The sequence below is a fragment of the Carettochelys insculpta genome, chromosome 9, assembly GCF_033958435.1.
Source record: "Carettochelys insculpta isolate YL-2023 chromosome 9, ASM3395843v1, whole genome shotgun sequence".
NCBI lineage: Eukaryota > Metazoa > Chordata > Testudines > Carettochelyidae > Carettochelys > Carettochelys insculpta.
This window is the reverse complement of record NC_134145.1, coordinates 65,486,138-65,511,857: the sequence shown is the minus strand read 5'-3', so window position 1 is coordinate 65,511,857 and position 25,720 is coordinate 65,486,138. Positions and strand designations below refer to the sequence as shown.

The following is a 25,720-nucleotide window of genomic DNA, read 5'->3' as shown; positions in this document are numbered from 1 at the left end:
TCATGTAATTGCATGTTTTGACCAGGGGATGGTGACACATACTTGCAGTTCAGCTGCTGTTTGAACTGAAAATGATTTGGGGAGAGCAAGTACACTCACCCCTCATTAAATGAGTACTTTACTTATGAATACTTGCTTAAGCAAGGGACACACAAACCTACCTTGTTCGGTAGCTGAGTGAACTCCTCCCGCTAATACGAGTCTAACCCACTCCCCAGGGCTCCAACCCACTGCAGCCTGACCTCCCCTGCTGACTCCGTAGTCGCACCCAGCCGCACCTCCCACTGACCCGCAGTCCCCCCACCCCACGACCTGGCCTGCTCCCAACACCCACTTGGCCCAGTCCCCGAACTTATCCATCCAGGTAAGTTAAGGACTGACTTACCGCTGAAGCAGCCCAGAAGAGATGCTGGTACCTCCAGCTGTGCACATCAGAGTGGCTCCTGTTGTGTGGTGGGGCAGCTGTGTGGCGGGGTGCCTTCAGCCATGTGGTCAGGTGCCTCCAGCCGCACTCCATAGCTCCCCCCACATCCTGTGGCCCAGCCCGCTCCCAACGCTCCCCGTCCCCAGTCTGCAGCTCCCTGCGCATCTTTCGGCCCGGCCTGCTCCCAACACTCCCCCAGCCCAATGGCACCTCAGACTAACAGTTTTATTATGGCACCATGGTAAAATTGGTAGTCTTTAAGGTGCCATTGGACTTCTTATTGTTTTTTTCTTCAGCAAACTAACATGCCTATCTCAAGATGCATGTACGTATCACAGAGTAGTTTTAGAGAGGGAGTTGGCAGCTAGTTGGCTTTATGGGAGTTTTCAAGGAATCTCCTCCCAAGCATAAGCAGTACATGGAAAGATGAGGATACTTGCTTGAAAATTTTAACAAGGGGACAGTGGAAGATGAGCTCAGGGGCCAGTTGGAAGCATGTGTAGAGTGTGATGTAATAGCTTGTGGGGACAGCAGGGGGAAGATATAATATATTTAAAGATACATATCTCCTAGAACTGGCAGGGATCTTGGGAGGTCATCTAGTCCAGTCCCCTGCCCCCTTGGCAGGACCAGGCACCATCCCTGACATCTATTTGCCCCAATCCCTAATGGCCTCCTCAAGGACTGAGCTCAGAACCATAGGTTTAACAGGCCAGTGCTCAAACCACTGAGCTATCCCTCCGCCATGACATTCTGAAGTTCATTCCAGCCCAATGAAAAGTTGTATCATTCTTTCTCTGCAACCTGAGGTGCCTTATAATGCTCTACTGTTGTAGCTTCCAAACTGGGCTCCTCATAAAAAGCCTAACTATGTGCATGTCTCACCTGCACAAAGTGTAGCTTCAGCCTTCCAATATGTTCCAGTTATACTCTGGTTTCCACCGGCCTTGGTTACCTGTTGCAGGTAACTCAACACATTCCTAGCACCCATAACTTGGGTTCTGCACAGAACATCCCTCTCCTGGACAGTTCAGCTATTTTCAGTCCATTGCCCTTCTAAGCCCTTGCCTGTGGGAAGATCAGCGTGGCAGAGCGTGATACCCTAGAAGTCATTTAGTGAGTCTTGTAAAGATGTACTAAATCGGTCGCTGATTGTACTCTCAGCACTCCACCAGCAGAAGGATAAAGAGCGTTCACAGGAGAGTTTCTCCTGCTGATCCTCTCTCTTCACCTGCACAGTGGGGACACTGTGGTAATTCAGTGTAAGTTATGTTGGCTCCAGCTAGGCTGTTCATGTAATTGGAGTTGTACCTTCGTTTGATGTTGCTTACAAGAGGATCAATATCCAGCGGTTACACACAATTCAGTTTAAACACAACAGTGGATTATTTTTGATTAAATAATAAAATGATTTAACCACAAAAAGATGGGTTTTAAATGAGTACAAGTTATTCAAGTCAGAAATGGTAACGAGAAATGGAGATGGAATGTTTCCTAAAAACTAAAATTTGACAGACTAAACTAGGCTTAAGGTGAAATCCCTTACCATGTACTTACAGAAACATTGCTGACTAACTCATGAAGCCAGAATCTGCTGTCTAAGTCCAAAGGCTGTTTCTTTTGTCTTACATGAAAGAGAAGTTTGACTGTTTTCCCCTTGCTTTTGTAGTCCAGTCCTCCTCGAAATGCATTTTGTTGAGGGTTACCTCTAGATAAAGTTTATTCCTGTTTTGAGGGCAGAGATCTTGTGGCAGGGTGGACTGATTTAAATCAGTAACAGAGAGATAGCCATGTCAATCTGTACTCCAGCAAACCAAAGCAGCAGAAATGTAGCACTTTAAAGACTAACAAAGTGATTTAATTGGTGATGAGCTTTCATGGGACAGACCCACTTCATCAGATTGATCTGATGAAGTGGGTCTGTCCCATGAAAGCTCATCACCAATTAAATCACTTTGTTAGTCTTTAAAGTGCTACATTTCTGCTGCTTTGGTTTGATTTAAATCAAATTGCCAGAAGAAGTTGAGACTGCCTGCACTTAGAGTGCACTTAATTTTGGAGTAAACCTTGTTGAACTCATTGGCACTTCTATTTTTTGAGTGAGGAAAAGCTGTAGGTTGGCGTTCCCCTGGAAAAGCTGAGCTATGCTGAAGTAAAATAGGGAATAGGCTGATGATATCGCCATTGCAACTAGGCCCTGCATCTCCTCCTGACACTGCCCACACTTGACACATTTTTCTTTTTTTACCCAGGGAATTAATTTCTTCAAAATATTCCCAGATAGGATTTCTCTTATGCCCAGAATCATAGAATGCTAGGACTGGAAGGGACTTCGAGAGGCCATCGAGGCCAGCCCCCTGCCCCAATGGCAGGGCCAAGTACTGTCTGAACCATCCCTCATAGCCATCTATCTAACCTGTTAAATGTTTCCAGCGACGGAGATTCCACAACCTCCCTTGGCAATTTATTCCACTGTTTGACCACCCTGACAGTTAGGAACTTTTTCCTAATGTCCAGCCTAAACCTCCCTTGCTGCAGTTTAAGTCCATTGCCTCTTGTTCTATCCTCAGAGGCCAAAAACCAAGTTTTCTCCCTCCTCCTTATGACACACTTTTAGATACCTGAAAACTGTTATCATGTCTCCCCTCAATCTTTTCTTTTCCAAGCTAAACAAGCCCAATTCTTTCAGCCTTTCTTCATAGGTCACATTCTGTAGACCTTTAATCATTCTTGTTGCTCTTTTCTGGACCCTCTCTAATTTCTCCACATCTTTCTTGAACTGTGGTGCCCAGAACTGGATGCAATACTCCAGCTGAGGCCTAACCTGCGCAGAGTAGAGCGGAAGAATGACTTCTCGTGTCTTGTTCACAACACACCTGTTAATGCATCCCAGAATCATGTTTGCTTTTTTTCCAACAGCATCACACTGTTAACTCATATTTAGCTTGTGGTCCACTATAACCCCTAGATCCCTTTCTGCTGTAGTCGTTCCTAGACAGTCTCTCCCCATTCTGTATGTGTGAAACTGATTGTTTCTTCCCAAGTGGAGCACTTCGCATTTGTCCTTATTAAACTTCATCCTGTTTACCTCAGACCATTTCTCCAATTTATCCAGATCATTTTGAATTATGACCTTATCCTCCAAAGCAGTTGCAACCCCTCCCAACTTGGTATCATCTGCAAACTTAATAAGCGTACTTTCTATGCCAATATCTAAATCATTGATGAAGATGTTGAACAGAACCACTCCCAGTATAGGCCCCTGCGGAACCCCACTTGTTGTACTCTTCCAGCAGGATTGAGAACCATTAAGAGCTACTCTCTGAGTACAGTTATCCAGCCAGTTATGCACCCACCTTGTAGTAGCCTCATCTAAATTGTATTTGCCTAGTTTTTTTTATAAGAATATCATGTGAGATCTTATCAAATGTGTTACTAAAGTCAAGGTATACCACATCTACCGCTTCTCCCCTATCCATAAGGCTTATTATCCTATCAAAAAAAGCTATCAGATTGGTGTGACATGATTTGTTCTTTACAAATCCATGCTGACTGTTCCCTATCACTTACCACCTTCCAAGTGCTTGTTGATGATTTCTTGAATTACCTGCTCCATTATCTTTCCTGGCACTGAAGTTAAGCTGACTGGCCTGTAGTTTCCTCGGTTATTCTTATTCCCCTTTTTATAGATGGGCACTATATTTTGCCCTTTTCCAGTCTTCTGGAATCTGTCCTGTCTCCCATGATTCTCCAGAGATGATAGATAAAGGCTCAGATACCTCCTCTATTAGCTCCTTGAGTATTCTAGGATGCATTTCATCAGGCCCTGGTGACTTGCAGACATCTAAGTTGCAGAAGGTATGATGGTTTTTCTGTGGGAAAAATGTAGGAAGCTGTACATGAGCTGAATAGTGACCTTTTTTTTTCTCCTTTTGTTTCCCTTCCTCTTCCTTTCTATGCTGCCTTTGTACTTTCCTGTATGTTGTTTCTGTCTTTGAGAGTGTTTTAACTAACTCCTCTGCTGTGCTTGGGCAAGGTCCATTATCACATAAGCGCAAAACAAAATCAGTCCTATCCAACTTGTATCTGTCTTGGCATGTGTTACTTTTTAGTTTGAGAAAGAGGAATATATTTTTAGAAAAAAATCAATTTTTTCCACCCTATCTTGTAGTGGAAGAGGTTTCATGCCGACTTGTTTTTTCCTGTCCCCCACCTTCCTTGCCAGTGAAATGGCTACTTGACTGGTGATTGCAAAGGCTAGGACCTGCAGGGACACTCCTTTCCCTGCACAAGGCTGTCCTCCATTGCTGGTACCCCGAGGAGGCTGTCGCCTATGGCGGGACCTGCTGGATGTTGGCTCCCATCCTGCACCTGCAGGGGCTGAAACAGAAAATGTCATGAAGGTCTCTGGAAATCATGGATTCTATGACATAAATGTAGCCTTCGGTTTCCTTGGACACTCAGTAGCAAATTTAAAAGTAGCCATCTTGCAACAAAAAAAACTTCAAAAACAGACTCCAAAGAGAAACTGCAGAGCTGCAATTTGTTTGCAAATTTGGTAATATCAACCAAGAATTGAACAGAAACTGGGAGTGGCGGGCCAGTTACAAAAGCAGTTTCTCCTCTCTTGCTGTTCAATACCTCCACATTAGCTACTAATAATGACTGAATTGGCCTTGTCAACTCTGATCCTCCTCTTGACTGGGACACCCTTCTTTTCATGAGCCTATAAATTTGGACCCTCCTCTGGAACCCCCATTCATGCATCTGATGAAGCAGGTGTTTGCCCATGAAAGCATATACTCCAAAATATCTGTTGTTCTACAAGGTGCCACAGAATTTCTTGGTTTTTTAAGTGTAAAATGTACAAAGATACCTGTGTTTACAGAAGGCCTGAAACTATACCTCTGAGATGAGAATTGTCCCCTTCATTTCATGAAATGCTCACTCATATACCAGTGGTGATTCTTTGAATGTCAGTATTAAATGTTGCTTTGCTCATCAGCATTTCTGAGAAAAGAAGTAGCATAGTATGAATATAGAACTGCTAATCCCAAACATTCAAAAATCATGATGGATTAAAAATGCACAAGATTTTGAAAACAGTAAATATCGGGTGCTTGCTTATTTTCCTGCTAGTATTTGAGACTTTACGGTTCATGGTTTTGAGCTCTTCTTTCCTGCAACTGCAAGAACTAGAATCTTCATGTGGATTGGAGTAGAATAAAAGTGAGATTCTTGAATAATATGTCTTGTGGCACCTTACGGCTGCCTCTCTGATACTTGAATAATATGGGTGCAGGAACTAACCTTTTTTAAAAAAAAAAAAAAAAGGCCAAATATTCTGAGACTTGTGACAAAAATCACCAGAGATCTACACAGTTTGCTCATTTTGTGTTAGTTTGTAACAACACATGACAGGTTAGCGGGCATAGTGATGGATTTCATTAAGCTGTCCGCGCACGCGTGCATGCACACACACACACACACACATGCCCTGTAGTAGTTTAAAATTGGGATTAGCTTCTGAGGGGGAGGTGGAGGTGGAGATCAGTGTTCAAGTCTTGGCTTGTGATTAAGTGTGCCAACAAGTGGGGCAATCTGAAGTAATCATTAGATTAAAAGACCTGGTTCTAGAGCGCTTGTCATGCCATCCTCAGGGCATTGCAATCCTGGTCCATGCTGGAAGGGGAGTAGTTCTGAAATGGAAAATATATTTCAGAAGTTACTACATATCCCCACTTCTGGATACATGGTCAATGTGCCTTCGATCTGGAGCCTTCTGGAAAACTACTAGTTTGGGCCCGCTTACTTGTGTTAGGGTTCTAGGATGTGTCCGTGCTGCAGTTGGGGGGTGTGATTGTTGCATTGGGTGGCTCTCCTGCACATTCTGTAATGTACGTAGCATAGGTAGAAATAGCAGTGAACGTCAGCAGTCCTAAATTTTTCTGTCCATCGGTAGAATAAATTTTGTGTTTGCCAAGGTATATGCAGATGTGCACCACCAATAGAAACCCAGGCAGATGGCTGTGGGTGCTCTGCTAATCAGCTGGGTGGCATCTGAATCTCTCTTGGGTGGCTTCCCAAGCTCTCATCTTACTGGGAGCATTGCTGAAGGTGTGGCACAGTTTTAGTATAAATACATACAACGATAACTTGGCCCACTGATGTGTAGCCAAGATGGCACAGTCTATAACCTTGTGACCACATACTATATTTTTCCATGCCAGGACCCTATCTCAGTCAGTGCACAAGATTGATGTGTTCTATGTGTGAATCGGGTCTGTGCAGTGAAGAAAGCTGCTACCTGTAGAAGCTTTCCCTCATTTGTTGTAGGAGTTGGAAGGTGTGTAGTGAATGAGAGAATGAGTTGCATAAAGAGAAAAGATGGTCTCGTGGTTAAGGTAGTTGAAAGCTGCCATGGAGAACTGGATTCTGTTCTTGCCTCTGAGAGTTCCTGTGGAATATCAGTCAAGTAACTTAAATCACACTTTTTTTCTTGGGTGGTCCATAATTTGAACAGCTATAAAATGAGGCACCTGCACGTTCAAGGTTTGATTTGCAGATGTGCTGAGCATTCATATTTGCAGCTCAAGCTAACGTGGTAAGTCCTCTGAAAAACTGATCCTGGGTGTCTCAAATAGGACTCCTGGAGTTAGTGATATTTGTTAATATTAATGAACTGATGAATTTCTTTTTTTTGTGCTTTTCTTAGTTACTCAGTTCTCCATCTGTACAATGGGGATAATACTCCTCCTCATGGGATGTATTAATTGAGAACCACTTCGGCACTGTAGTGATCAGCATTGAAAAACTCTTGAAATGAATTCTTTCTTCAGAGCAGAGTGTGACTTGGTGGCGACATATTAAACAATAAAACAAAATATTAAATAGCTGCTCATTATTTCAGTGGCATCAGTCCCATACATTGAATGATGCAGAAGTCCTTTCTACCACTGATCAGCCAGATTTCACAGACCACAGTACATTTAGGAAAGAAGCAATCCTGAGAAAACGGACCCTAAAACATTTAAGTTGACACATGCTAAGTACACTAGTTGTTACCCATCTTCTGCAAGGGGACCTGGGCTGTTCCAGTCCTTCCGACCCCTCTAGCAGGGCTTTGCTCTTTTGGTTACAATCTCATGTCACTTTTGGATTGGAATAAGGCACTCTAAGGCAATTCAGGTTGTTCCTCTATGCCCCCCCACCTCCCCTGGCTTTTTTTTTTTTTTGGCCTCCTGGTTTTTTGAATCCAGTCTGAACCAGTATGTTCAGTTCCTCCCAAAGAATGGTACTTGTCTGGGCTGGGGCTCTACAGGAATACAACCTTCACCTTTGCTCGCCACCCTCCCCTCCTTCACACCAATTTCATTTCCTGGAGGAAGCTTAGTAATCTTCCCCATCAGAGCTGGCCATTGTATTCAAACTCCAAAAGATGCATAAACTTAGTATTAATAAATATTACATGAATATTCCTTAGCCAACGGCATTGGGCAATCTGAGTGTCTTCTGGAGTTTCCACACTTCATTGTTTCAAGATTGATTTGAAAAAAATCATTTTTTTTCTACAGATTTAAATTGATTGAAGAACTGCTTGCAAACTGCCCCTTATGCTTGTTTAATGGAGGTCTAGGTTTTGGAGAGCAAGATGATAGCATGAAGTAATGCTGCTCAATCATTTATTAATTTGCATTCTGTGATTTGGCAGGCTTCTGCCTCGTGGCCACACCCAGAAACATTACAGCTCTTCAGTGTGCACAAAGGAGAGGGTTATATTTAGGAATGGTGTTCTGTCCCTGTAGTGATTGTTAGTGCAGTTTACAAAATCACAAATGTTCTACCCCAGCAAAGTAGGTAAACAATAAAATATGGTCAGAATGTCTCCTGTTGGATAATCCATATATTGTAGTCTCACCAACCCTTGCAGAAACAAGTCACCATCACCTGTGGTTGTCGTGCTGCCATCTCCCATGGCACACAGGCTGTGATACAGCTTTTGTAATATGTTACGCCAACTCCCATTGCATGTTTCAGCCCTTTTTCCTTAACCTACTAATGTTGGCGTCCAGGCCTTTTAGCTCAAGCTTATTAGCATGTATGTCAGTTTTTTGCCATAGTATTGGTTTAGTCTGACATCTGCTGCTGTTCTAACTATAGCATAGCTAAATCTGATATTGCCTCTCAGCACTTTAGTCATACTTGTTTATTACAACATTCCATGTTGCGCTGTCTTATGATTGAGCATTACTCCTGGCTAGCCACTCATGCTTTTTGGGCCTTATGCCTTGATTAGTTTAGCTGAGCTAATGTACTATGAACCACAAAACTTGTAGACTCACTGCAGTACTGCCTCTAACTTATACCTATTCCTTAGTCAGCAAAGAGCCTATATGTGTAGCTGTAGCCTATGCCAATGTGCTGTGCTGCTGAACACCTACTCAGTTGGAGCCGTGTCCTTGAGGAGACAGTGACTTACTCTGTTCTTAGACACGCTAGTAATGACTTGTGTGGATGTATAACCTTAACAAATAAAAGGGATCTTTAACTGGCACCTGTGAGAAGAACCATCTAATGCTAAAAGTAATGCATTGCAGAATCTCCAGGGCTTACGTAACTGAGTGTTCTTGTCTTAACTGCTCAACTCCCCTCCTCCCAGTCCCTTGCAATAGCTTATGCTTGGGTAGAGGGCAAACTCATAGTGGCAAATGTTGGTCCTTTATTGTGTCTACAGCTTTCTGGGAATGTGGTGCTTGTGCAACCAGTGAGGCTGAAAACCTGTCTGCTCCCTGGGCTGATTTCCTAGCTCAGGGTTCAGACGTCATTTGGACCCGCTTCCTCTAGCAGCGGCAATATGTGCTTGGTAGTTCTTTGAGTTTCTCATGTTCATTCTCATCCACAGAGCTCCGTCCATGTTCTTGAACAGGAGCTGAGCAGCTGAGGGCTAACAGCAACCATTAAGAAACTTTAGATCATTTGGTGCCTCAAGATGAGGCTTGTGCAAGTCCCACTGGGGCCGTAGGTTTAGGATCATTGCCATGTACTTGCATTGAACCCTGTGTGTATGTTTGTGTGGAGGTAACTCTTGAAAAGCTACATTTGATGGTGAGTAACCTTTTTCCTCAGAGTTAATAATTGTGTTCTCTTCCTGGCTTTGCAACACATTCCTGTTGTATCCTTGGGGAAGTCACTTCATCTCTCTGTGCCTTTGGTGTCCTCATCTCTTACTGGGAATAACAATGTACAAAGAGAATATTTAATAGAATTGTTAGTGTTAGTAAAATGCTAAAATTAATGATGTCACTCTTATTACACACACCCCCTAGAGCTGGAAGGGGCCTTGAGAGGTCATCTAGTCCAGTCCCCTGCCCTTGTGGCAGGACTGAGCACCATTCCTGACATCTATTTGCCCCAATCCCTAAATGGCTTCCTCAAGGATTGAGCTCCTGACCCTGGGTTTAGGAGGCTAATGCTCAAACCACTGAGCTATCCCTCCCCTCAACTTTTTTTATTACACACTTGTAGCATGTGTAGTGACACCAAAATGTGTTTACTCTTGTGAATCCCAAGGAGCCAGCACAGTTCTGGGAGAGTGATCTGAGCTCTATTCTGCTTTATCTATCATCAGCAAAACTGCCAGCTAAATTCTCAGTGCAAAATCTGATTACCATAAGAGACAGAAAAAAGTGCAGCTGGATTTTCAAGTCCCATATTAAGTGTGTATTGTGGCAGAAGAGAAGCTTTATTTTGGTTTATAAACAGATATTATGCTGAGGGAATAAATATAGAACCCTGCAGATTTGTTTTGTTTAACAGAGTTTTGTTTGAGAGCTTACTGATGCTTAAGAACTTAGTCCAGAGTGAGTAGTGCCCCCACATCTAAACTACCCCACCCCGAATGGATGATTAGAACCACTTCTTCTTCAAGTGTCCCCGTGGGTGCTCCACAATAGGTGTCGGGCTTGCCCGGCGCCGCAGATCGGATCTTCCAAGCAGTTTCTGCTGGACCGCGCATGCGCCGGCGCGCGCCACTCCCTTGCGCGCTCCTGGCCATGTGCGTGATCCGGTCCCCGCCAGTTCCTCTTAACCGCCGTCGGCTGCAGACGGAATCCGAACTAGGCTAAGGCCAAGTAGCGTATTCAATGACTTTAACTGTTTTTCTTTAAAGTTTTTCAAGTACTTAGGCTACTGCAAGTTAGCCGGTTGTTATTTTTGCAAAAAAAAAAAAAAAAAGCAACAAACAAACTACAAGCGGGACAGCTTCAATCCAGTCCCAGTAACAAGCGCCGGAGGCCAGGAGCATAGGGCCATCAGCCCTCCTGCTGCGGCAGGCCATCGGAAGGGGAAAACAGCACAGAGAAGGTGCTAAGTACCCGTTTAACAACTGAAAGACTCACCAACAATGTCCTCTTCAGGATTTAAAAAATGTGAGTCCTGCCGAGAGGCGATGCCAGCGTCCGATGGGCACAGTCTATGCATAAGGTGCCTTGGGGAGTCCCATGTTGCACAGAAATGCTCCTTCTGTGCTAAATTAACAGCCAGAGCAAGGAGAGACAGGGAGATGCGGCTTAAAATGCTGCTTTTTGATAAGGCCCTCCAGCCAGACGTGCCGGAGCGGCCGCAGCAGGAGGGACCCTCCGGGGCCCATAAAAGGAAAGCTGCCTCCCTCACCCCATCAGCACAAAAACGGAGGAAAGCCTCCCCAGCCCGATCCCTGCCGGCAGCAACAGCGAGCGGGACGGGAGGAGCGAGCAGCCCCCAGCCGCAGCAACAGCTGATCGGCGGCGGCACGGAGAGCCACGTGGAAGTGACTCAGCCTCCGATAATCAGCCAGCCGCCCCGCACCGCAGGCAGGGCGGCCGCTAAACAAGCGCCGGTACTGGCGGCACCGACCTCCGGGGAACCGGCGGTGCAGAGCGCGCAGGCACGCAGCCTGCAGGCACCGAAGGACACCGCACGTGCGGCACCGCCTTCGAGCGTGCCGAGCACGGTGCGGACGGGGCCGGGATCCCCTGTGCGTCAGGGGGCGGAGTTACCTCCTCCAGGGAGGGGGAAGGCTGCACACAAGAGGAGGCATTGCAGCCCCTCTCCGGACAGGGCTGTGGAGTTGCTTTCTCACAGCCCTCCGCTTATGTTGCAGACTCCAACCAGAAGGCAGGGGTCCCCCCTAGCCTACCCGGAGCCCCCTTCTCCATTTTTGCAACCAGCCTCACCCTGGCTGGGACCACCTTCACCCTTCCTGGGGTTTGAACCGCTGGACTATTATGCAAAATCGCTCTCTCCAGTGTCTCGACGATCTCCCTCCCCCAGACGCAGAGGGTATGCACCAAGGGAGTGGTTTAGGTCACCTTCCCAAGAACAGTGCCTATACTGCCATGGTCGCCCCTACCACGCGGGGCATAGACACCATCGGCAATCTACTAGGGAAAGATCCCCACAGACGATCTCGTACCTCCGAGGGCAATTGCGACCGGGGACAGAGACGCAAGCATCTCAGGGGGGACTGGTTATGGAACCCGAGATTTTCCCTCGCAAACCTCTAGTGAGAGGGTGTACCATCACCAGCAGGAACCGGAAGGGTCCAGAGAGACGTACCCCAGCGGTTCCTCGCTCTCCTCCCCGGACGAGGCTACGGCCCCGAGGGACGTCCATCCTCCGGACGATCTCAAACAGTTTCAAGAGCTGTTTAAGAGGGTGGCCTTCACGCAAGGCATCCAGACAGCAGAGGTGCAAGAGAAACACCATAAGCTCCTCAAAAATTTGAGACCTCCGGCCTCCTCCAGAGTAGCAATACCGCTTGATGAAGCGATCTTAGAGTCCGCCACTACGATATGGCAGACCCCTGCGACTATTCCGCCTGTCCAAAAGAGAGCGGATAAGAAATACTTCATGCCGGCGAAGGGCATGGAGTTCCTGTTCAGCCACCCACAGCCAAATTCCTTGGTGGTGGAGTCGTCGCAACAAAGATCAAAGACATCTCAATTCAGGACAGGGGGAACAGACAAAGATGCCAAGAAGCTAGAGCTGTTCGGCAGAAAGGTCTACTCCTCCTCCACTTTAACGTTGTGAATGGCAAATTATGCAGCGCACTTAGCGAACCATAATTTCGACAACTATTCCAGGTTAACCTCCCTCATGGACTCGCTTCCAGAGGACAAAAAGCCGGTGCTTAAGGCCATAGTGCAAGAAGGCTACGCGGCCTCGAGGACGGGAGTTCAGATCGCCCTGGACGTTGCGGACACAGCATCATGTTCCACAGCAACGGCAGTGGTGATGCGAAGGGAGTCCTGGCTCCAGACTTCGGGTATACCGAGGGATCTGCAGGCGAAGATAGTTGACCTTCCCTTCGACTCACAGAAGCTGTTTGCTGAATCAACTGACTTGGTCCTTCATTCCAGTAAAATTCAAGAGCCACACTCAGGACCCTGGGGATTTACACCCCTCCATACAGAAAGGAAAGGTACTACCCTCAACAAAGACGGTACCAGTACCAGCAACAGCGCCCCCAGTACCACAGGGGTTACGAGCAAGGGTGACATCAACAGCACCAGCAGTACAGAACTCCCAGGCGACGTTCACAACAGAGCTGTGCGTCCTCGGGGTGGGGCCAAAGGCCACAAGTTTGACATACAGATCCAGGGCTGCGCCATCGCTACCATCGCACAAGGTCATCCGAAGTGACTATTCCACCATCGCCTCCGACCATTCTACGACCAGTGGCAAAGGATCACCACAGACAAATGGGTGCTGGAGATCATAGCCACGGGGTACGCCATCCCCTTCCAGTCGCTCCCACCGTCACGACCTCCACCCAAGCCCCACCTCCAGGAGGCCTCCCATGTAGCGAGGCTCAGGCAGGAGGTGGACCATCTCATGCTCATAGGGGCAGTGGAAAGAGTGCCGGAGCAACTGCAAGGGAAAGGGTTCTACTCGAGGTACTTCCTCACGGAGAAAAAGACAGGAGGCTGGAGGCCCATCTTAGACCTTCGCGGCCTCAACAGGTACCTGCGCAAGCAACGTTTTCGGATGACCACAATCGCCTCCATCCTTACAGCACTGGACGATGGAGACTGGTTCGCAGCCCTCGATTTACAAGACGCGTACTTCCACATAACTATCCATCCGGCTCACCGGCGATTCCTCCGGCTCATGGTAGGCAACGAACACTTCCAATACAAGGTCCTACCGTTTGGCCTCTCCTCGGCCCCCAGAGTCTTCACCAAGACCTTGGCAGTGGTGTCAGCCTACCTGCACAGACAGGGGGTATTTCTTTTCCCGTATCTGGACGACTGCCTGCTCAAAGGGGCCTCGAAGGGGGAGGTTCTGCGCATGATACGCGTCACAGCAAACACGTTCTCTTCACTCGGCCTGGTTATCAATCTGGCAAAATCAAAAATAGACCCCACACAGGACATAGAGTTCATAGGGGCTCGCATAAACTCGGTTACAGCGAGAGTATATCTACCAGAGGCTCGCTTTCGGGCCATCGGTTCCCTCGTGCAGGTCATCACCTTCAGCCCTACGGTGCCGGTCTTGACGTGCTTGCAGCTGCTGGGCCACATGGCAGCGGCGACGTTCGTAGTACAGAACGCCAGGTTACACATGCGCAGCATGCAGCACTGGCTGGCGAGAGTATACAAACCGGCAGTACACACCGTTCACAGGGTGGTGTCGCCCACAGCCGGGGTGCGCAAATCCCTACAATGGTGGGTAAACCCCAGGAACCTGCTAACAGGGGTACCCTTCCACCAGCCGCAAATATCGGTTTTTCTCACTACAGATGCCTCCCTCATAGGGTGGGGAGCGCACATGGGCGAAGAAGTGACTCAAGGACTGTGGTCACCCACGGAACAGTCACTACACATAAATATACTGGAGCTCAGAGCAGTGTTCAACGCCTGCAGACACTTTCGAGACCACATACAAGGCAAAGTCGTCGGGATCAGTGCAGACAATACCTCCACCATGTTTTATATAAACAGGCAAGGAGGAGCTCGATCCCGTGCCTTATGCGCGGAAGCAATCCGCTTATGGAACTGGTGCATCGCCAACAATATAATCTTGAAAGCCTCATACTTGCCGGGTGCGCACAATGTGAAAGCAGACCAGCTGAGCAGGCGTTTTGCACTCACACACGAGTGGCAGATCCGTCCCGATCTGCTACGGCCGATTTTCCACGCATGGGGTTTTCCCCAAATAGACCTGTTTGCCACTCAGCACAACAAGAAGTGCCCACGATTCTGCTCCAGGGCAGGACTGGGATGGGGGTCCCTGGGGGACGCGTTCGCGATCCCCTGGAGGGGCCCCCTGCTTTATGCGTTTCCTCCCACAGTGCTGATCCACAAAGTCTTGCAGAAAGCCAGGAGGGAAAGGGCCCGGATGATCCTGATAGTCCCAACGTGGGATCGACAACAATGGTTCCCCCTACTCCTGCGCATGTCGGACCGTCCACCGATGCCTCTTCCGGTGGCGCCGGATCTGCTCACGCAAGCCCAGGGGTCCATAGTGCACCCGCACCCCCAAAGCCTGCGACTGCAAGCGTGGTTAATCCATGGCTCAGCTCCCTAGAGAACACATGCACAGTGGAAGTACAGCAAGTCCTAGAAAGTAGCAGGAGGACTTCCACCAGGAAGACCTACAAGCAAAAATGGACTCGCTTCACGGCTTGGTGTTCTACCAAACAGCTGGCCCCCCTTTTGGTGCCTATTCCTACAATACTAGAGTATTTACTGGACCTCAAGAGAGGAGGACTCTCGCTATCCTCGTTGAAGGTCCACCTTGCCGCCATCTCGGCGTTCAGACATGAGGAGGAAGGGCACACGGTGTTCGCCCACCCTATGGTTACCAGGTTCCTCAAAGGGTTGGTAAACCTATACCCCCCTCGGAAACCGATTCCACCTTCGTGGAACTTGGACCTGGTGCTTACCACGCTAATGGGACCACCGTTCAAGCCCTTGGCCACAGTTCCCCTCCGCCTCCTTACAATAAAGACGACCTTTCTTCTTGCAATTTCGTCAGCTCGTAGGGTGAGCGAGCTCGCGGCAGTCATGGCAACGCCACCCTGCACTGTTTTTTCCAAGGAGGCGGTAACCATACGGCTGCATCCAGCCTTTGTTCCCAAAGTTTCTTCCGAGTTTCACATTAACGAACCTATTGTTCTACCCTCGTTTTATCCAAAGCCTCATAACTCCAATGAAGAGGCGCGCCTACACCTCCTGGATGTGAGGAGGGCGCTAGCCTTCTACGTAGACAGGACCAAGTCCTTCCGGAAAACGGATAGACTCCTAGTCTCCCTCGCTCCCAAATCGAAAGGAGAAGGTCTCTCCTCGCAGAGAATCTCAAAGCACATTGTATCCTGCATAAAAATGTACTACGAGCTCAAAAAGACTCCTTTATCGGCCACTCCCAGGGCTCATTCCACTAGGACGGTGGCGGCATCAACAGCCTTTTTCAAGGGCGTTGCGTTAAAAGACATTTGCAGAGCGGCGACCTGGTCATCCTACGACACCTTCGCCAAACATTACGCCCTTCACAGGGTATTCCAAGAGGATACCCGTCTCTCTGCAGCGGTCCTCTCGGGGACAAGCTGCACATAATCTGATTACCCACCTCCTATCTTGGGTTACTGCTGGGTAGTCACCTATTGTGGAGCACCCACGGGGACACTGGAAGAAGAAAGAGAAGTTACTCACCGTAGTAACGGTGGTTCTTCGAGATGTGTCCCCGTGGGTGCTCCACTACCCGCCCATCCTCCCCGCTTCGGGTCTCTGTTAGTGTTTTGCAGGGGCACCCGAGGCGGTTGGTCGAGGAACTGGCGGGGACCGGATCGCGCACATGGCCAGGAGCGCGCAAGGGAGCGGTGCGCCGGCGCATGCGCGGTCCGGCAGAAACTGCTTGGAAGATCCGATCTGCAGCGCCGGGCAAGCCCGACACCTATTGTGGAGCACCCACGGGGACACATCTCGAAGAACCACCGTTACTACGGTGAGTAACTTCTCTTTTCCTTATCTCCCACTGAACGCACAGTGACTGTTGTTTTTTTGTCTCCCTTCCAGGGCAGCCTCTGGTGATTTCTCAGTCCACTGTGGGGCAGCTTCAGACTCCTGGAGTTCTGCCTGCATCTCAGCCAATAATTGCTGTCACTGGAGGGGCCACACAACTGCCCAGTCACACTGTGAATGTACTGGCACCAGCTGCAGGAAGCATTTCAGTCAGTGGAAAAATAGCATTGGCCAAACCCATCATCCAAGACACCCCCCAAACTGCAGGCATGGATGTAAGTTCCAGCTGTTTTATGACAGTTAAAGTTTGAAACCACATGTCCCTTCAGCTGCTGGCACATAGAGTGGAAGTACTTGTGGGCTGCACAGCCTTATTAAGAAATATCTTTCCTAATGTCTAACCAGGGAAGGCGTTGTGTCAAATTGCGGGGGATCTTTTCTCAAGATTAGCTAGTAATTCTCAGAATGTGGGTTAGGATCCCAAAGTGGGTCACGACCAGTGTTCCTGCTGATCATTTCCCTACATATGCAGAATATTTTTTACGTGTGCTGAGGCTTGTGTGTACCTCCAGTAGAAATAAAACACCTAGATTGATCGCTTTTCTGGTCAGTTAGGTGGCATTTGAGACTCTCTCCTGAGCAGCTGCACAAGTGAACAGCTTACAGGGAACACAGATTAGGACTCCATTTTAGTTGGGTTTCCAGGGCTGGTGTTAGATTGCTGAGGCCCTGGTCTGAAGTTGAAGCCTGAGCCCCACCACCTCGGGCCAAGTGAAAGCCCAAGGACTTCAGTCCTTGGCAGAAAGGCTCAGGTTACAGGCCCTCTGTCTAGGGCTGAGACTTTGCCTCCCCCTACCCAAGGCACTGGGCGCAGGCTTTGCCCTTCTTTCCTTGTCTCCCCCCTCCCGCCCCCCTCTCCACCCCAAGCCCTGCCTGGGGAGGTGGGGCTCAGGTGAGCTCAGGTTTCTGTCAGTCTCCTGGAGTCATGTAGTAATTTTTGTTGTCAGAAGAGGGTAGCAATGCAGTGAAGTTTGAGAATGGCTGTGCTGGTCTAGCAGTGTGTGTGTCTGTGTAGATGCAAGCAGAGTAGTGTTGTCAGATCTTATTGATGTGGTGTCCTGACAGGTATCTTGCTTTGTCAGATGTTGCAAACTGTTCAACTGTGTGCATGTGCTACTTTTTTGTGCTGCCTATATTTTGTGCAGGTAGCCAGCACAGCAAACTCCAAGAGAACCCCAACGACTACAAATCAAACAAGTGACAAAGGTGCCCACACAGGTTTATTATAAATTAAGAATAGTAATAGCACTTGGTAGACTCTGAGACTACTAAGAATGTGTGCCTGTGACAATGGATGCAGCTCAGTTGGTGGTAGGACTTTCCACTTTTCCCTTGGCTGTACAAAGACACTCATTTTTATATGCACATATGATCGAAATACATACAACCCTTGATTTATCAGGGTGCCACCTTCTGACATACCTGGATGCCACCCATTACCTTGTACATGGTGGTTAGATCAAAACATTCCTCTCCGTCATACTGTCATCCTTAACCTATCCTTAATATGGGTCAGTGTGTTTTTGTTATCTGTGGGGAGCATGTTGGTACCAAAATGTTTCCTAATGGAGTGTTCTGATACCATTCTGCCATGTGTCTGTGTAACGTGCACCTTGTAACTCTTCGGTGTTTGTGTTTCTGCGGTGTCAGCCCTGTTGTTGACGGATTCTGTGAGCAGGGCCTGCCTGTTGCTCACAGCTTAACTGTGTGTGTGTGTGTGTGCGTGTGTGTGTGTGTGTGTGTGTGCGCGCGCGCACACATATATAATATATATATTAGCAAAACCTTAACTATTTTTGCCTCAAATTTGGGCCTCATTTTATTTTTGGGTGCTTTGGGCCCAACAGTGGAAGTGCCTGTATACACCAGGTGAGGAGACTGGCTCTGAAGTTAGGGTACTGGACTGGGACTTGCGAGATTTGAAATCTTCCATGGACTGATTGGTGACAATGGGTAAGACATTTAACTTTTTTGTTCCTAAGTCCTCCGAATGCAAATTATCCTCTTCTCCCACCTCTTACTGTTACTAAATACTGTAACAGCATTTATTGGACTGGGTGATGTACAAACACAGCAGAGATGTGGCCCCTTCAGACGAAGTGTAGATGATGAGGATACAAGCAAATGAGGAGGGTAAAGAATTGACTCAGCATTGTCAAACTGTTTTATGTTTACTTCATTGTGGTTTGAGGTACCTTCATATTATCTGCATATATTATATTCTGTTTACTCATAGGCGTACCCACACATATGCACACACTTGTCTTGTAGCTGCCAAAAGTTGCTCACTGTAATCCAGTGACTAGATGGATTAGATGTGACTGTGGAGCCAGGTTCTGTTGATCTGGATCAATGCTCTGATGTTGACAAGACTAAAAGAACCTGAGCCTGTATTGGTGTACACATTTTATTTGTTTTAGTCCATAGTTGTGGTTCTGTCCCACTGCCCCAGGCACTGAGTTACCAGTCAATGTCAGATGGATTTGATCCTTTCCCACTGCCCCAGATTTTTGTGTGATTCGTCACCTACAGATGGCATTTAATCTTCCTGTCTGGGTGGGTCATTGCTGCAGAATCCAGTTCCCATTGTTCTTCAGACACAAAGTTTTTGTTGTCCAGGCAGCTAACTCCAAAGGCTAACTCAATAAGCATCCACATTCACACTTCCAAATGAATCTCATAAACATCCATCCTCACACAGGGACAGCACAAGGTTTACAGGTTAATACAGCAGACCATATCCCTCAAAATGGAGTCTTTCTTACGATATGGAGTCATAAAGTGTCTATGAAAACAAAATGACAAATATAAAGAACAATACATAGTAGCATAAAACAACAAATACATAGATTAATGCAAAGGTACAAAATAGTACAAAGCTCCTATCAATAGATGCAGGGTAATACAGAGAAATACAAAGATACATGGTCATACAAAGTTTCTGTCAAAAAATACATTCCTATCAAAACATAATTTTCTGTCCAGGGCAGCTACATCGGGGAATGGGGCGGGGTGGCTGTTGCACTCCTGTGTGGTGAGTGCTGCTGTGGCAACAGGACTTCATGGGGCTTGCTACACAACTGGGAGGCTGGTGACCTCAGTCTCTGCAAGTGCAAGGCATTCAATGGATTTTTTTGGTTGATTTCAACATGTTAGCATATAATATGAGAGGGTTTCTGAGCATAGCTATCAGATATCAATCCAGGCTGTCTTTGCTTAACACTGGGCCACTTACAGTCCCCAGGCTGGGATTTCATTCTCGCTAAGGCAAATCCAGTCAGCCCCAAAAAACTACCTCTGGCAGCCCCACTGGCCAGGCATAAGCCACACGAGCAAACCCACAGACTTCCCAGCTGCTATACCAGGCCAGACCAACAACCCCCAACTCAGGTGAGCAGTTTTTAAAACCTCTTTCACCAAGTCCACACAGATTCTCCCAGGCCCTAAGGGGTCCAGCCACAGTCCCAGGTCAATATGTACTTGGATCTTACCCCTAAACAATACACTTGCCCAAATCCTTTAGATATAAAAATTTAAATCTTTATTTACAAAGAACAGGGTTAGAGGCAAAAATTGTTAAAGCAATACTTTATATACATCAATTACAGCTATTGAAGCAGGCCAGCGATGTTCTATTCTGAGTCTTGAAAGTCTCTGAAAATATACCTCATAGGAGATATGATTCCTGGTCACATAGTCTTAGTCACAGAAGAATTGCATATCTGGCGAGCTGGAACCAGAGTGCTGGAATATGGAAGCTTGGGAGAACAAAGACAGGAGCAAAGACTAAGACCAAAACCAAGTTCAAGGTGGATGCTGCTAGGCCCCTTTTATAGTGGTTTCTCTTTTTTGTTTCCTCCATGGAGGGAAAAAGCCCTTTCTTCTTCCCATTGTTGGAGAAATGACAGTGTTCTGGCTAACTGAGAGACATGGAGACTTCTCTGGGGTAGAATTACAAGGTGTTTATTATGCGCATAAGGTACCTCTCCAGGGAGAGGGACCCTGTATAGCAAAGTAACAGAGCATTTATAGTCTTAACTAGCATACAGTTGATTGGCTAAACACAGTAACTAGGATACATTTGATTGGATACAGGGTACAGTAATGGATGAGCAAACAGGTATGTCCCAACTGTCAAGCAACAATTCTTTAACATCTTATCTTGACAAGGCACAGTACTCCCAGTTCAGTTAGATCCTGTTCTTTCCAGCTCCTTACAGTCCGTGTGTGATGGAGTGGGGGGAGTGCAAGTGTGAGACTCAGGCTGGATGTGTGTGAGACAAGCAGAGCAGCTCCCAGCGGCTAAGGATGACCCTGGGGCTATAACCTAGGCTGGCAGGTAACACCTCTGCCCTGAACAAAGAGGAGGGAGGAGCGGAGCTGGTTTTTGGATCGGAGGTGGCAGTTAGAAGGTGGAGGGGAGAGGGAGCTGGAAGGCAGCCAGCTGGGCGAGGGAGAAGCTACACCCCAGAGGGGCACCCCTCGGGCTCCTCTCCCCAGGATGGGTTGGAATGACTGTCTCTGACTGCTGCAATAACTCTTCTGTAAGAAATTGGGCCACTGTTGCCTAATAAACTTCCTATTCTACCTGCTGAGTGAGAGTCACTCCTGCCTGCGGTCAGGGTGCAGTGCATGGGGATCTCTGAACCCCATCACACCGTGCTTCACATTCCTGTGTGGGATCGTACCATGGTCAGCTTATCTGCCAGCAAGCGAGCAGGGCGAATCACATGGGCATTTAGCCTTACAGAAGCAACATTAGTTATGCTAACTTCATACAGTTCGCCACAGTCCCCGCTTTTGGCTTTGTAGGCTAAGTGCCATTATCTAGACAATTCAGACAATTCCATACAGCAGCTTAGAGAAGAGCTTAGTACAACAAGTTACACAGCAAGTGATACAACAATACATGACCCCTATACAAAGGATAACAGTTATTAACACAAGAAGGACCTTTTTTCCCCAAATACCCAAATTAGGGATCCAGGATGTTAGCCAATCCCACCACTGGATTCCCTCAGTATTCTGCTTAATTTGTGTCTCCAGATGCTGGAGATCGGAGAGGCATCTCTCAATTAGCTGACTTTTATCAGAGAGATTAAAGCAACATGCCTTCAAAATCACTACACCCATGATTATGGCGTAGAAGGAGGTAATCAATTGCCATTCGGTTTTGTAGTACTCCTTGGCGGCGTCCAGATCACCTGATTCAGGTAAGCTGTTGTGGCAGACTGCCATTGAATGAATCCCAGGAGGCAGTCCCAAATTCTTTAGATATGTATTTACATCTGGGAATCCGTTCCTTTGTCTCAGACAAGTACTCTGGCTGCAGAGGCCTCCAACCACACCTGCCATTTTGTATCTTTAGCACTAAAACATTGCTAATACAGCTATAGAGCTAAAACCTATAAGTCTACCTACAAACATGATACAGACATATATGTTCACTCATCCCTCGCTATAGGAGCACAATTGGTTCCCAACTTTTTGCTTGTCAGCAAAAACTCCTAAGAGGGACCCTAAATTCCTATTAAAATACTTGTAAAAGACTCTGGTTCCAAGTGCTCAGAGTGGCAACAGGCAGCGTTCCTTTTGAAAAGTAAGTGAACCTGGGGTTGGGAGGGTGTTAAAGGCTGGGGACAGTTTGGGGCCATGAGGGGGAGGGAGGGTGAGTTAAAACCTGTAGGTGGCTCGGGTGGAGGAGGTGGCGTCTTGTTCCTCCTGGCTGCACCAGAGGTACCAGGGGCTGGGGGGAGCGGGAGCAGGGGGTTTGGAACTGAACAGGATGGGGTGGGTGTTGGGAGTGGGATGGGGGAATGTTGTGTCTGGGGTGGGGGGGAGGTGGAAGGCTGTGGGTTTCCCCACACTCCTGGCCAGGGACCCCGCGGCCAGCTGGGCTACAGCCGCAGGGCTGCGAGTCTTCCCAGCCAGGTACCCCATGGCTGGCTTGGCTCCAGGCGTGGGTCTGCGGGTCTCCCTGCACCCTAGCCAGGGAGCCTGCGGCTGGAGCAGAGCCAGGCGCGGGGCTGCTAGTCTTGCAGCCCCCGCCCCCAGCGGCTGGCTCGTATTAGCGAGGGAAGTTTACTTGTCTAGTGAGCATTGGTATGTATGTGTCTCCCTCATTTTAATGAGTACTCATAAGTCCAGTACTCGTTAAATGAGGGATGAGTGTAGCATACACAGATTCAGGGCATCCTCAGGTTTCATTACACGCTTTTCACAACCACCCGGCACAATATCAGTGTCAATAGATACAATGAACACATAAAAGGGCTTCCACATCCAATATAAAAATCCAGGCAGGTGACACATTTGAACTCAACACTTTCTGATATATGTGCATTTAAATCAAATCGTGCCACACTTGAATATTGTGCAGGGTCTGCAGTGGTTTTCGAATTAGCTAAAATGAGCCTTAGAAGACAAATTTAATCAGGTGTTCTCATTAGGTGGCTTCTGTTGTTCAGCAGATTCTGTTCCTGTGAAGATACCAGAAGTGGGAGCAGTGGTCTTTGAAAGTGATGCAGATACAGATGGTCGTCTTTGTAGCAAAGAAATAACTTGGAATCAGTTTGTAAATTAACCAAAATCAGAAAAGTAATGGCCTGCTGGAATTGGATTGTCTTGCAGAACAATAAATAGGACATAACAAACAAAATCGCTTTGTTTTGCTGTGTTAAGCTGGCTATTTCACGTCCAGCTCTGGTCCAGGATGCCTGTAGCTGCAAAGGCCAAGTGTGAAGAGACGACTCAGCTTTTCATTCCTGAAAGCTGCAGAGTGTGCACTGCTGGAGCTGGAGACTCCTACTCTAATTAGTGGCTTAGCAAGTGGTAGCAGCCCAGCCCAGATCGTACGGTTCTTTCTGTAGGGACAGACAATGAATGCCCTGTGATCAGTTGTTGCTCTCTTTGTACAGAAGATATTTGTGTACTTATGGGGATACCTGTATAGTAACTTCTGGTTTTGACTGAAATGGATCTTGAGGAAACTCCCTGGGAAATATGAATTACAGTGTATCTGTGATGGCTGAACGGAAGGTTCACAATGGACAATAAAGATAAGCAATACAGGACCTAATTTTGAAAAAGTACCTCAGTGCTTGCAAATGGACACCCAGTTCCTCTCGTCCTTAGGTTTGGTAACAGTTAATTTGTGTCATGGCAGTTTGAAGACATACTTGCAACAAATTGTTGTTTTTCCTTCAGATCGAAGTGGGAAAAATGTCTAAATCCATACTCTTGTTGGCAGACTTAAGGAGTAAATGTTACATTGGCCCTAGATGCATCTACTATATTCATTGCTGGAACTGTCAGCTATAGAAGCTGTTGTAAGTTGAACTGTTTAGTGATTTTTAAAGAAGTATCAGTGGCACTCGGATGATATACAGAGGTCAAAATGTTAAATTTCTGCACTCCATCTCAGAAAGGTTGCTGACCCCTGGGCTGCATGATTTCTCTTGACCTTAAGTCAATGAATCTAAGTCTTGATATTTCTTTGGCTGACAAACTTACTGAAGCTGTTCTGGAGGTCCCAGAAGAGCTTGGGCAATGGCCACAGGGATGCCAACTTGGCATGTCTTTTTTTCAAGGACCCAATGGTGTCTGGACTAAGAGTCCCCTAAGTCTTAGCCTGTAACCTCTTAATGTGTAAGATGTTGAGCCCCTTAATGATTGCTTCCCAAGGGATTCAGATTGTCAGAAGAACCTTCCAAGTTTGTGTGAGCGGGAGTCTTCACTGTATGCCCCTCAAACCCCACCCCCTGCCCCACCCAAAAAAAGATAGGGGTAGGAGGAAGCAACCACCATTAGAAACTTGGTAATGATCAATGTAGACCTTGTAGCGTGGGTGCTGTTTCCACTTCATTTAGTGGAGAACCCTAAGGACTATTGTGAAGAGTTGCAGTGGGAAAAGCCTGCATGACTATGACTATGCTATGCTTTGTGAAGATGCAGTTTCCCAGACTCTAACGTTAAAAACAAAAAAAAACCCTTTTGTATTGGTCAAATGAAAGCAACTTTTGTGCTGAGATTAAAACATTGACCTATAATATTTGGCTCAATCTGTTATTCTTCTGAAAGTTAGAGCATGGACCTGATTAGAAACTACCTTGCTTGTTTGAATGTTGTATGCTGAATGCAGTGAAAGAGCAATCTGCATTTATTATATAAAATTAGACTTAAAAATTCACTCAAGCCTTCTGAGACGGTGCTAAGAAATAGGTTAGAAAGAATTGTATCTCACTTTATTTTTAGCCAAACACAACTTAGTTACCTTACAGTCTATGATGAAGAAAAGCTACACTATTGGTGGAAGGCCCATTGCTGAAATTTCTGGTTATATTTGTGTATGTGTGAGTGGAGGAAAGGGAAGTACATTATTGAAAAGCAGATTTTGTTATTCCATCTTTAGTGCAAACAGTGTTTAAACTTGGTGCTCTGCAAGGAGCTTGTCTTTATGAGAGGACAGGTCTGGTATCACTGTGAGATGGATTTTGCAATGAAGTCCGTCTGCCAAATTAGCTGGGCATCAGTCATTTAACTACATAGCACCATTGGCAACATTTTAGCTTTTGGATTCTGGCTGACTAGTGGTGTAGAGCTTTTAAATGAAGGCAAGGTGATAAAATACCTGTCTTTCTCATTAGCTGACCTGCCTATTTCTTTCTGAAAGGAAAAACTGTGAGGTTTTTTAAAAAGTTAAAACAAAGCAATTCAAGCCTCTTAGAAGAAAACAGGGAAAGCGGGGCTTGGTAGAATACAGTTCTCCAAGAAATGGCCAACAAACAAATAATGGTATGAAAAGGTTGGAGACAAGATGCAGTGACTGAACTTTAACAGAAGGTGATATGAAATAAGACCTGAGGTCACATCCTCCACTGAGACAAATGGCATAGTGCCATTGATTTCAGTGGAGCTACGCTAATTGGCACCTACTGAAGAGCTGACCCTTTGTGATGAGCAGATTGGGTAGGTGCTAGGTGACTTCCTGGTATGCTGATCTTTGTTTGCTACCATTGAGACCTTCTCCACTTTCCTGACTGCCTCTTAGTGGGTGTCTTTTGGTTAGGTATTTCCATCCTTATTGTCTGGCTTCAGTTTTTCTGACACGCACAGACGAACATACTGCTCCTAGTGTTTGTTCCAGTCGCTCTTAAAAAGCCATCTTCGTATTTTAAACACATTATTTCCCCATTCGTCCTGTGGATGGTAAAGCCATTTTTGTTTAATTTCCTTA

General features: G+C 46.9%; 1 protein-coding gene across 3 annotated transcripts in view; it reads left to right on the top strand.

Moving 5' to 3' along the window:
• Window positions 1-25,720, top strand: part of ATF6 (activating transcription factor 6) — a 153,503-nt gene that overhangs the window by 8,584 nt on the left and 119,199 nt on the right. For all 3 annotated transcript variants that reach the window (XM_075002222.1, XM_075002223.1, XM_075002221.1), the window contains exon 7: window positions 16,480-16,700. In XM_075002222.1, coding sequence (XP_074858323.1) covers window positions 16,480-16,700 — 221 coding nt within the window. The remainder of the gene's footprint in view (window positions 1-16,479; window positions 16,701-25,720) is intronic.